This window comes from Phalaenopsis equestris, unplaced genomic scaffold (genome assembly GCF_001263595.1).
Source record: "Phalaenopsis equestris unplaced genomic scaffold, ASM126359v1 Scaffold000002, whole genome shotgun sequence".
NCBI classification, from domain to species: Eukaryota; Viridiplantae; Streptophyta; class Magnoliopsida; order Asparagales; family Orchidaceae; genus Phalaenopsis; species Phalaenopsis equestris.
In genome coordinates this window covers 27,495,426-27,508,965 of record NW_018164444.1, presented here as the reverse complement: position 1 = coordinate 27,508,965, position 13,540 = coordinate 27,495,426, and the positions used below count along the sequence as shown (strand labels likewise).

At 34.6% G+C, this 13,540-nt stretch overlaps 1 protein-coding gene across 1 annotated transcript in view; it reads right to left on the bottom strand.

The window, feature by feature from the left end:
• Positions 1-13,176, bottom strand: part of LOC110022067 (squamosa promoter-binding-like protein 9) — a 44,234-nt gene extending 31,058 nt beyond the window's left edge. The window contains exons 1-6 of the mRNA XM_020720849.1: positions 12,355-13,176; positions 5,043-5,218; positions 3,647-3,903; positions 3,443-3,517; positions 3,257-3,364; positions 1,330-1,447 (exon numbers count right to left, since the gene is read on the bottom strand). Of these exons, the coding sequence (XP_020576508.1) occupies positions 1,330-1,447; positions 3,257-3,364; positions 3,443-3,517; positions 3,647-3,903; positions 5,043-5,218; positions 12,355-12,908 (1,288 nt within the window). The 5' untranslated portion in view covers positions 12,909-13,176. The remainder of the gene's footprint in view (positions 1-1,329; positions 1,448-3,256; positions 3,365-3,442; positions 3,518-3,646; positions 3,904-5,042; positions 5,219-12,354) is intronic.
• Positions 13,177-13,540: the final 364 nt, after the last annotated feature.

The window sequence follows — 13,540 nt, the reverse complement described above, 5'->3', positions numbered from 1 at the left end:
GCGAGAGAGGGAAGAGGCGCTGTGCAGAGAGGGGGAGAAGGCGAACAGGAGTCTCTCTAGCGCAGAGGGAGAGCGGGATCGAATTAATGAAAGGAGCGGGCTCGAGAGCCGTTATTCAGAAGCAATTGGCGGGGATTTAATTTGTTTCCTTTCAGGCAGCCAGCTTAAATGGAAAAGCTTAATGAGGAATTAAATGATAAATTTAAATTTTGAAATTCAAAATTCAAACTTATATAAGCTGAGGCAATTAGACCGTGTTCAGCCCGAATCGAACCCAAGTCGGACCTGGATTGAGCCCGGGCCCGCGCACCGCTAAAAAAATGCATCGATTTCCGTGCCATATGTGCGCGTGTAAAACCATAACAATGCAGGTGTCCTTTCTAGCTAAAGTTGACGTTCCAGACGCGTTGGCGCGGTCCGTTTCGTCATCCGGGGTCGTCCGGACGAGTTCACGGACGGGCTAGTTGATTCAAGTCAACGTCGTGTGTGAATTGCAGCGTTCGCGAGTAATCGAGTCACAAAGGGTTCACCTAAGGCTGTTGATCCTATAGGAACTCAATTTCGGGCCCTCTACATGTTGGTCCTTAGCCATTGCAACTAAAAGTTGAGTGCTTGGAACCACTCATGCGAGTTCTTCACAAAAATGAGTCAAGAAGTGGCTTGAAGTTCTACGGGAGGCGGGCTCCATTACTAGTCCGCTAGGATGGTCAACCAGGAACTCCTAAGGCTAGATCCTAGGTTCTAAGAGTAGGAGACTAAGACCTCACAAAAATGAGGTCAACAAGTTTCTCTATCGTGCTTAGGGTTTTTGCCTCTCAATGTACTTAAAAATTCTATAGCTTTTGTATGTACATTTTTGGTTATTTCTTTAGGTTAGCCATGTTTATGTCCATAGAAATCCTTTAAGGTCATATTCCCTATACTTGTGAGCAAAAACAGAGAAAACTCCAATCATTATAACAACAAATTTGCACGTTGGAAACCTCACATGGATAGAAACTAAACTAGTGTACTCCATAATATTATTATGAAATCAACAAAATGTCTAGAATCCGTTGGCAATAACAGAGATAAAAACACTTGAATTTAATAAACTGTTTTCACTTGTATAACAACGCATATAATAGACATAGAATACAAACACATTGAGAATTCTAGTTCATTTCAAATAAAGTATTTAACTTTTTTGGGCAACTTTCTGCCACAAATATGTAAGAGTTTCACAATATTAGATGTAGGATTAAACCGCCGAAGGAAATCAGAACAAAAAAAGGCATTGGATCCATAAGGAAAAGAAGATATAAAAAGCCATTTGATAAACCTACGGACCTTTCAAAACATGAACGATCATGCTACTAAGATATATAAGAATGTTGCCTCTTCCAGACAGCAAGCTTTCGGATGAATTGACCAAATGCTTCACATAGAGAGCCCCATCTTTAGATAACTGTTTACAGTAAGTACAAGAATCAATTCTTCTTTGATACAGGTCAGTCAAAGCAGTGAAATACATAGCAGCATCAATCAGGCAAAACAAAAGAAAATATTACTATGATATGGTTTTATCTGCCTTGAGGGTTTAACAGATTTCTACGATACATTGATTCAAAATGTTTTGTCTAACCTTAATCACATAGTTCATCCATTGATTATGAAGATGCTCATGTCCCCTCAACCAATTTCACACCTAAACAAAAAATCTGAAAAATCTTTTCAACACAACTTCCAAAGCAATAACTAACTCTTTTAGGCTACACTTTATAAACCTATCATTAACTAGTTTAAACCACAACATCATGTTGACTATAACCCAAACACTCTGTAACTACCAATGTAAGATCTGAAATTCTTTCCTTTTTCTCCCGCTACCAAGCCACACTGCCCACCTTCCCCATTTGATCACACAAATCATTCGATCGCATAAATCTCAGGATCTGATTCGATGCTGCCTTCCCGTTCTGGGCTCCCGCGATACTTTCTGTCTTTACTTTTCCTTCCCGCGCTTAGCATTCCTCTGGTTCATTTTAAGGAGGATCTAAGCCAGAGAAAAATAGCCCTCCCCTTCGCAACCATCAAAGGGCCAAACCCTTCTCCTCACACACACACACACATGTATCTATAAATGTATTTTAATCATGATAAACTATATTCTAGTTAAAATTAATTAGTTTCGTAGTTTCCTTCAAAATTATAATAATAGTAGTTTAACTAATAATAACAATGACTAATTAGTTAAACGTCTGGACTTGTATAATTGTTAACAATTAGAAGTCTAATTGATATAGGACCTATTAATTGACACTAGTTGAGTCGCTAAGACTTTTAAGAGTTCTATTATCCGCTTCAAGATAAAAATTGATTATTCTTATGCAATAACCGTGCCATTCATTGTTAGAAGTGTCATCATTGCTACTTGTATTAGATTCTTAGCTAGTTGAAGATTTGTCAACTATATCTAGGTGTGTCAATCAGCGTGAGTTTAAGTTACTCATATTCATGGTCATAAGCATGTGATTCTCTTTTTACAAATTATGTTATACATATAATAAATCACTCATTTTATTGCTCATACCGTATGCCCCAATTCCTTGTCATTTACGTTTTAGAAAATAATAGTTATTTATCATGTTTGATTTGTCAAACTCACCAGTTGAATTTTTAAATAACAGGTTACACTCTGTCGCTCGAAGGATTGTCTCATCTGATCAAATTATCCAAGTTTAGACTTTAATTTTGAGCATGTTTAGTTTTTTCCATTAGTTATTGTATTTCCTTTTTGGGTATTGATCATTACTTGTCGGTTGTCATTTCATTTAGTTTCTTATTGTCTTTCAGTCGTATCAATTATTGACTTTTATTTATGAAATGAAATAAAATTGTCTTTCCTTGTTTATTATACTCATTGTTTGTGTATGATCTTTCCTTTTAAGAATACAAAACATGTTAACATTCTTTCATAGGCCTTACATTGTCAGGGTGTACCGTCTTCTTGACTTGGGATCCGGAGTGTGACAAACTCTTTGGAAAAATAAAAATAACACAGTGCATGAATTCGAGATGTAGAATTTCACTCAACAAAATACTCGTAAAGAAATATTTCAAAGTTGTAATAAAGTATTTGTAAGTTTAGATATCATTCAAGCTCTACAGACTTCTCATCTGCCATTACAAAAAGTAAGAGTTTCAAATCGAACCAAAATGGTTGAAGCAAATATCCTAAAGACAGCTGATGCTAATTTATCCCAAATAATAGTACCTTTTCCCACATATGTTGAGGCATTGCAATAAATACAGTCAAGATTGTACATCCAGGACGAATATACCCCTCGAGCTCAACCGGCATGCTTGCCAACCACTGAAATATCTGCATGTTTGACAATGGCACAGATTAAATGGTTAAAACCAATGAAAAAAAAAAATTTGTCAAAACTACAATGCCTACTTGAAGTCGTAGTCTTCTAGGAAACTCTGCAGGGTTCCAATCATAAAGCTTAAATGATATGCGGCCTGTAGGACACTACAAACAAAAAATGTGTCAGTAGGTTCAAACTGTTGACCGTGAATATGGCATGTATATTTTAACAACTCAAATATTCGTTTTGTATGTTAAACATGAAGGAAAGGTAAAAGGACATATTTAAACCACCATTGACGAATAGGAAGCCTTTTTATCACAACTTGTGGACGAAAAGGCAGATTGTGGATGGTCTTTTCTGTCATCTACACGAGCTTCTGCAGAAGCTGCAAATAATAGAGGACTTTTGGTTTGGGCCTGTTCAACTCCAGTAAATGAACATCCAGGGAAACCATTCCCATTTTCACAATCCAAAAACATCTCCCCATCTACTAAATTGTTGCTTTCACCATTATCAACAGCTTTGCATGCATAAGCTTCTGGCGTCCCTGCACGGATTAAATAAGTGAAGGATATTTTCAAGGAATTTACTCCAAGCAGCAATAAAAGAGCATTGCATACTCGAACCATACAGCCAAATGAATTTCTATATAATTTTATTAATAGTAGCTCTAGTGGCAAAATTGTAACTATGGGTAATCAAATCACTAAAAGGTGTGATCGTTCAATATAACTCGGATCTATAGTTTAGAATGATGGTGAGAGAGATGGGGATGTTATAAGTAGAATTCAGGTTGGTTGGTTGAAATGGAGGAAAGCATCGTGCATATTATGTGATAGAAAAGCACCGCTCAGACTGAAAGGAAAATTTTATAAGATGGCGGTGAGACCTGCAATGCTCTATGGCACAAAATGTTGACCTTTAAAAGAGAAGCATAAAATAGAGTTAGGTGTTGCTAAGACGAGAAAGCTTAGGTGGATGAGTAGCTTGACACTTAGAGACAAAGTGCTAAATGAATATATCCATGATAGGATTTGTGTAACTCCAGTGGCAGACAAGATTAGAGAGAGTTATTTTAGATGGTTGGTCACATTAAAGCCAACCATCTGATGATCCTATTAGGAGAGTAAATATTTTAGATTGATTTATGTTAAGAAAAACTGCGATAGACCTAAACAAAATTGGACAGATTGTATAAAAAATAATCTAAATCTATAAATCTATAAGAATTAAATGAAAATATGTCACTCAATAGGAAGCAATGGAGAAAAAGGATTCATGTAGTCAACCCCACTTAGTGGGATAAAGACTTGTTGTTGTCGTTGTACTTTGCATGATATGCAAACCAAAGCTTATGATAGAAAAAAGGAACCAATAATGCAGGAAATACAATTTGAATGAATTGAATAGAAAGAGAACTGTTGGATCAAGTGTAATGTGACAAAAAATTCTGCAGAAGGCAGGCATAAGCTACAGTTACCTAATAAAACATTCGATAGAAATAAATGAAGGGGGTTATTAAAGCCAAAGATAAATTAATGGGACAAGGCAAATGATGCTAAACAAAGCTTATTACATCAATATCCTTATGTTTATCCAAACTTTCAAAACTAAGAAAAGTGCAAAAATTAGATTTTCAACCCAAAAAAAAAAGAAATCAGAAGATTATTCAATAAAAAAAAATACCTTGTATTTGATCTGAATCACGAAAGACATTTTCTTGTAGTTCTGCCTGAGATAGATTTTCTTTTTCCACTACATTATTTGAATCAGCAGGTTTTCTCCGACGCCTTCTGTTGTGTTTCTCTAATTTCCGCCTACAACTTCTCTTACCTTCATCAAAGTCAAGCAGTACATGAAATCTGGACAGAAAAGCAACAGAATTAATCAAAACTTGGAAATCAGAACCAGGACTAAATTAACTGCAATCAACTGTCGTAGACCAATACAACTAAATAATAAAGAAAAAAAAAACACCCCAAAAATTATATCCCATTGACAGTAAGAAGACACAGTGTCACACCATAGTTGTGTCTAGTAACAGGAGGTCTTGTCCTACTATTTATATAGCAGAATTCTAGGTTACTCTTGAAACCCTCAATATATGAAAACTATTAATTAAATGGCAATAAAGAAAATATTCTATAGCTTGCACAAATCTATTTTCTTACAAACCCAAGAAAGATTTCGCACCTTGAAGAGCCCACAAAGTGCCAAGCTAACCTCTAAAACTGCTAACAGTCCATAATGTATCTATCTAGTCCAGTAGATATTTTTCATTCATAACTTAGAAGTGATTCTCAAATTTAGATCTTGGCAATCCTTTGGTTATGCTGTCTTCCAACTAGTTGCATATTAGGACATATGAGATAAATATGATTACGCTATTTTTATACAACGAAATGTTGATAGTTTTTTGTATTTACATTGGTCATATTGGGTTGGATTGTCTACGAAGTTGATGGATAATTTATCAACATAATATAACTACATAGTATACTCCATTTTATTCTTAAGTCATCCAAGATAATTTGATCCATAAAAGCAAATAGATCCCTCAAGATATTGCCTAAAATTTGGCTTCAATGCTAGATCTAGTGATTACAGATTGCTTCGTTCTTCTCCAGTGATCATATTTCCACCTAAATTGCAGTAAGCAGTATTAAGACCTTTTATTTGTAAATCATCTTGCCCAATCAAGATCTTTGTATATGCTTCTAAATTGCTTCTGTTATTTTTTAAGAAAAAATTATTTTTCTTACATTGCTTTGAGAAGTCGAAGAGTTGTATTACTTCTAAAGAAGCATTTTTTTAGGATTATGCATAAATTAACTTAAAATACTTTCAACTTAAGTACTTTCAACATAATTTATGTCAGATTTTGTGTGGACAAGATAGATAAGCCTTCTAATCAATCGTCAATATCTTTCTCTGTCATTCGGAGTTGTTATATGCCTTTCTAAATTTGGGGCAGAAGTTAATTGGAGCTTCATAAGAATTGCATCCCATCATACATGTTTTGTTCAGTAGATCTATGATGTATTTTTGTTGAGAGGTTATTATTTCAACTTTTGGGCGGACCACTTCATTGTAAAAAATATTTGAGCCTTCCCAGATCATTAGTGGAAATTCCATACATTATTAATCTTTCACATTTTTTATTCATTTGAGATCATCTCCTATTACAATCATGTCTTCCACATACACTACGAAGATTGTGACTGGCCTTTGTTGGCTTTCTTTATGAATGAAATGTGATCTACAAGACTATGTTTAAAGTTCATCCATTCCATGGCTTTCGTAAACTTCCTAAACCATACTCTTGAAGATTTTTTGAGGCCGTATGAACTTCTGTTCAACCTGTATGCATCACTAGTATTAAAATCTAGAATAGAATGTGGTGTTAATTGTGCGAACATTTCTCCAAGTTTGTCATGTAGGAATGCATTTTTTACATTCAGCAGTTGTAAAGGCTGGTTGAGGCTATTTGTCGAGATTATAAGTATCCTAGAGGTGTCTAGCTTTGTGATTGGTGTAAAGATTTCCTAGAATCAACTCCATAAGTATAATATAACGTTTTGGCACAAGGGAGCTTTATACCGTTTGATGTCACACTTACATTGGGTTTGACAATGCATGCACGCTTACTTTCAATTAATTTCTCTTTTTTTGCAATTTTATTATCTCCCGAGTTTGGTTTTCTTTTAGGACACTTCTTTGATCATGGCTTTCTTTTCTCAAACGCTTCTTATACAGTTATTGGAACATTGATATTATTTATCCAAATATAAAAGGTTTTCCGAGAAGATGAAATTTTGGCAAGCTAAATAAAGACGGCAATATAGTGTTAGGTGTATGATTGGATTTGTTTTGCTGATGTAATTGGACTGTGTATATCATGATGGATTTCAAGGATCTGCATGAATGCAGATGGTTGTGCAAGCTTTGGTTCAGTGTTAAAACTCTTCTTTCTTTTCTTCACTATAATTAATGGTGATGGTTTAGGTTCATTATATAGAATTTTGTTTGAATTGACATCTAAGAGGCTTACTTCTATTTATAAGGAAGTCTCTGGATTTGCTTGAGACCCTGTAAGTCAGTTGGATTGTTGGAAGATTGAGTTTGAGAAAAAAATATATATTTTCATTTTTAGGCTCCCCTGAAGACAAATAGGGTCATACAATCCTTGTTCTTTAGTAAATGTAATATATATGGAGCTGAATTTTTTGGAACTAGGACGGTAAGACTTATACCTTTTTTTAGTCGAAGGGTGTCCAAGAAGATGCACTTATAGCTCTTCAAATAAGTTTAGTATTTTAATGGTGTGAGATACTGGCAATACTCACAAAAGTTTTTATAGGAAGCATGAATGTTGAAAGTATGGAAAAAAATTGGTGAGGATTTCAATTGATGTTTTGCTTAGTAATATTCCCCTAAAAAGAAAATTCAGTAGGAATGAGGCAGTAAAGGGTTGCTTCTATCTAATAAAGTTTAGAAACTTCATTTTCAAACAATCTAGTGGTTCAAGGAGATGTCGTTTTTTTCTTTCTACAATACCATTTTACTGTGATGTGTTAGCACAAGAGGAGCCATGAATGATATAACCTTAGTAAGAAAAAGAGTGAAAGGTTTAATTAAAACATTTTTTTCCCATTATAAGGACTAATACATTTAATATTAGTGCTAAATTAGTTAAGGATCATTTATACGGAATATGAGGAAGATTGTAATTATATTGAATTTGTTTTTCAAGAAAAAAGTTGAATTGTGCGTGAGTAATCATCTACAACAATAATAAAATTATTTAGCCCAATCAATACTAGGTATGCAAGTGGCCCTCACACGTTTGTGTAGATTACGGTAATAGGTAATGAGGCCCTTGAGTAGCTTTGGAGATAGGAAACTGCATGGTGTTTTGCCATTTGACTTGAACTTTTATTTTATTAAATAATTTGGGAAACAATAATTATAGTGCACAAATAGATAGATCACTCATCAAAATTTGATACAGGTAAATAATACTGAAGACTGTTTATTACTGCTTGTGTTAAAATAGTAGAGTCCTTATTTCTTAGCATGTCTAATCATATTTCACGTAGTTTGATCCAAAAAAAAACAATGACTAGCATAAAAGGTTCCAAAACTAGTTAGATTAGTTATCAGTTTTAAATATAAATAATAGGTTCGTGAATAATTTCATCAAGTGGAGAACATATTATAATGGAAGAAAAGATGTGAGCTTATAAATCCATTTCCTGCGATAATGACAAGGATTCAATCAGTTAGTTCTCTGTTTTGATTTCAGGCTTTCAGCCCCTTCTGGTATAAAAAAAGGTGAAATATTTTATCCACTAGAAAGTCGACGCTCTAAATGTTGTAATCAGATTAAAACACATGTGCCAATATTCATTATTTTGTTCACCAAAGAGAAGATATTGAGGCAGTTCAAAAACTTGCATAAATTTATCAGTGATTTGAAGTAACAGAAGCATCAATCAATTTCAACTGAAAAGAAACTAAACCCAAGTCTTGGTTTTGAGAACAAATTTGGACAATAAAAGGTTGATCTTCGACCAAAAAGTCCATATGTGTAATATCCTTTTGACTTAAATAAAAGGCTTCTAAACTCAGAATAAGCCTTGAAACATTCAAAGATTTGTCCAAAATTGTGGCAAGAAAAGCAGTATGATGTATGATTTAAAATTGAGCTATTGAGTATTGAAACACTATCGTCCATGAGATCATACATAAGCCTTAAAGTATTTCAAGGTGTAAATCTCAGATTTAAAAATTGTGTAAATTAATAAATATTCTATAAAATATAAAGTGTGAAGTAAGAGAGAACATAATAAAATTCTAACTTATTAATACATTAAAAAGTAATATAAAAACACTCCTCAGAGTAAAAAAGAAATAACTTATGTAAAATTAGAAGTAATATGCTAACATTAAATTATGAAAAAAGATGGGTTATACGAACATTAAACTATCAAAGTAAACTAAGATATTAAAATAAAATATAAAATTATCAAAACATAATAAACAAAATAAGTTCAACATAAATATTTCTGTCCCACTCATATTTCCCCCCACTTAAACAAAAAATATAACAAGCCATTAACATTTTAATTTTCAAATTTCAAAGTCTATATTACTCTCATCACCATATTAATTTTAGTTTTAATCATCCGCATAATGAATTGTTTACTCGCATTTTATCTTTAGCCGTGTTCATATTCTCTCATTCCTCCTTATTTTAAATCTCGTTAATATTCTATTTTTTAATAAAAAATCACCAATAAAAATAGTAATTAAAATGTTGAAATATAGAGCAACGGCATAATTTTATCTGAATAAATTATCTTTTTACTTTTTGTTATTGAGTGTGTGCAGCGTGAAGATTAATAGGTGAGTTATATTCATATTGTTTTTTATTTTTAAAAACTTGATGATAGACTCAAAAAACAAATGTCTTTTATTAGGCAAGATGGCTCACCCTACGGCAAGCCTCATTGAGACTTTTTTTTTTTAAAGAAAGTGTTGATGTGGGGCTCAAAATGAGCCTCATATTGCACAATTTTAAAGAACTATGTTAGTATGTTATCAAATTATACTTTCTGTCAATTATCGAACGACAAAAATCCAATTCATACCTTATGAAAAAGTTCAGTGGCATTCAATTCCACAAAAACTCTTAGGGTCTGTTGAGATCATTTCTATTTTCTATTTTTATTTTTATTTGTAGACTATTTTATTTTTTTTTATGTTTTTTGTTTTTAGAAAATGTGTTTAGTACTGTTATGATTTATACGTTTTTAAAAATAAAAAATATAAAACGTGTTCGGTTGAGTATTTTTTTTAAGAAAAAATTATATTTTTTTTATAAAAAAGTTGGGTCTACGAGCGCTCCAGAATTAAGCTCTCTCTCATGACGTATACAACGTCTTTCTTGTTCCACTTGGCAGAAAGAATTACATGTGGAGCGGCAGACGGCGGCCGACAGGAGCCGTCAACGTGCAGCAAGCAGAGGAGGTAATGCTCGGAAAAATATTTTTTTTAAAACAACAAAAACACAATTTCTGTGTTTTTGATGTTTTGAAAACAAATCTTATATGTTTTATAAACAAAATTTAAAAAAAATGAATAAAGAAACACTATTTTTGGGTTTTTTTTCTATTTTTTGTTTTCAAAAACAAAAAAAATAAAAACAAAAAGTGATCTCAAATAAGACCTTAGTTATAGAAAGCCTAACAAAATGAGCAATTGCAACATCTACTTGTAAAGCTATTCCAAGGATTGAAGCCAAAAAACAAGGATGAAGTGGAGATGTTGAACAGTAGCCCCAAGATATCAAAAATGTTCAGCCTTTTAATGATTTGATCACCCAATATTACAATCTAGTCACTAGATCTGCTACTACTCAAATTACAACAAAGATAAAAATTTAGTATATTACTTTCATATTGGTTATGAGATGCACAAAAGGTTAGCTTCAATCAACTAACACTTTAATTACATTGAATAAATCTAGCATAACTCTAGCAACATGGACGAAAACTTCCAATCTTTCAAAAGTACCTTTACAAAGTTGTAGTAATAATCTTAAGGATTGAAGATGACTTTTTTTGCCAATATTGCTGATGTTGATAATGTTCTTCTTCATCACTTCAAACACGGAATAAATTTAGCATTATCACTTCTCCTTCAAGATATGATTTTCCTAACTCTATAATACAACTAAAGACCAATTCTTTCTCCAACAACATTTAAAACTCTCCAAAGTTATGTTTTTTATAATACAAAGGAATTGATGTAGCGCAAGCCTACCGTAGCCCTTAGTCATAAACAATTATTTTCAATCATCCTTATTTGTATTTACGCTGATTATTAATGATTTAAATGACACTAATTTGATTTTTTAAATTTATTTATGGATAGTGCTGCCATTTTCAATAAAGCCTATATCTATAAATAATGCCATTCAGGTATTTCAAATAATTAATGGTGAAATAACAAATGTTTTTAATTTGACATTTTTATTTTGACTGATCCTCCTTCCATCCTGAACCATAAGATTTTTCAGTTTTTCTCTCTTTACCTCTTGCATCCCTTCCAATGCTTTCATTCACCTAATATTTTCAATCGCTTTTTCGCTTCATCGCCCTTATTCTTCCACTAAGTTGAATCCTTCTCATTTCAACAATTTAAACAACTTAAAAAATTTATACAATCTTTGTTTTCACTACCACACCTTCTGACACAAATTAAAAAAATGTACAGAGTCTTAAGCCGTAAGGATGGATGTCTATGAAGCACTGATAATTCTGGATATTCATTACGTCTTGTCTGACCATACGACAATAAATAACTTACATCTCTGAGCTAAACGATGTCCCTCCAAAATAACTAGTCTAGTCTTACAAGGTGCTCAGTTAAAACGGTACTCATACAAATGTCACAGGAAAGATGACAAGAAAGTTATTCAACATAGAGAAGCTTCATTAAACTTATAAACAAGGAAACCTGATAGACCTGCAGTCGCTTTTGCTAGAATGGTTACAGCTGAGCAAAACGGTAACCCACATTAGGGAGTCAACAGCAGTTTCTAGGAATAGAATAACCAATCCTAAAATCAAGAACACGAGATTTCGGTATAAAAATTGGCATGAACATTCAAAGAATCCAGTTTTCTATGTAACCCAATTATGATATCACCCAAGTTAGTCCCGCTCGTAGAAATCATGTATTGTCATTGCAAGGGACTAAACACTGCAAAAATTTTCTGGTTCCCGTTTTATCGTTATTCTATATTGAGTTATCAACAATTTAATAGCAAATACGCAACAATTCAAACTGCTTGAAGTCAATTATTGTGTGCATCAATTTTGTCAAATAAGCTAAACCGCACAAGCAACCATGCAGCCTCAATTTCAATCAGCTAATTTCCCATGGAAAAACCAAAAGGAACCTGCAGAGATCAAGAACCAAACTCACATACTTGCCACACTGCTGGCAATACCGCTTCTCCTCGCCATCAAGCATCACTGACGAAGCATTAGCACAACGGAGGCAGACCCGATGGCGCCGGTGATAGCCCTTGAGCTCCTTAATATCCGCCTCACATCCCGGGACCTGGCAACGCACCCCGACGTTCACCACCCCCGCTCTCGCCCTCTTCCTCCCCCCGAACACCTGTTCCTCCTCCTCATCCCCCTCCAACTCCTTCTCATCCACCTCCGGACAAGCGCACGGCACCCGCCCGGCCAGGTAGTTTGCGCACACCAGCCTCGGATCTCGCTTCCTCACCCGATTCGAGCTCCCCGCCACCGGCGCAATAACAGGCGGCGGATCAGCGGGGGTTTCCACCTCGGACAACGGCAGCCGGGGAAGATCGGCGGCATCCCATGGAAGACTCAAAGTATCTTCCGTCTCAAGCGCGAAATCAAGGAGGTTACCCCAGTCCCAGACTGTCGAGGCGGACAGATCCTCTGAAATCTCCAGCGCAGGAACCGAAACAGAAGAATCCACCGGCGATGTCTGCTGGAACTCCATCTCGGAAACCCAAACCCTCGGTAGAATGGGGGTAGAGAAGATGGAAGGAAAAGATGGTCGTCGGGTGGTAAGTCGTCCCCTTTGGTGGCGTGGGGTACGATCCGGTGGACAATGGAATCTCCGGTGGCGGCCCCACGTGATCGACAGGTATGACACTATGTCGACACAGCTCCTATAATTTGGGGGATTATTGTATTCGGATTTTTCAGTGTTTGTACACCGGATAGAGAGCTGACGTGATGCTCTTTTCGTCTCGTGGTTGGAAAATATTTGTATATATAAGGCTAGGGGTTATTCGGAGGATAAGTGGGGTTACAGAACGGTATATCTTTGTAATTTTTTTGTAAATTACCTGTAACCTACAAATGAGTTTCGTGTTTCTATAGTTTCATAGGTACAAATAAGTTACACGGAGGTTACAAGAGAGTTACACGAAAGTTTAAGGGGGGTATAACCCGAATATGACTCTCCTGTACCCCTTGAATAACCTCTGACGTACGCAGCGCTGCGTACGTCTTATGTACGCAAATTTTTTCCCTCCTAGTTGGTGACTGTTTGTTTTATAAAAAAGGGCAAAGTAGATATTTATGTAAATAAATTTTATTTATAATGCCCTGAGTATGTTTTCAAAA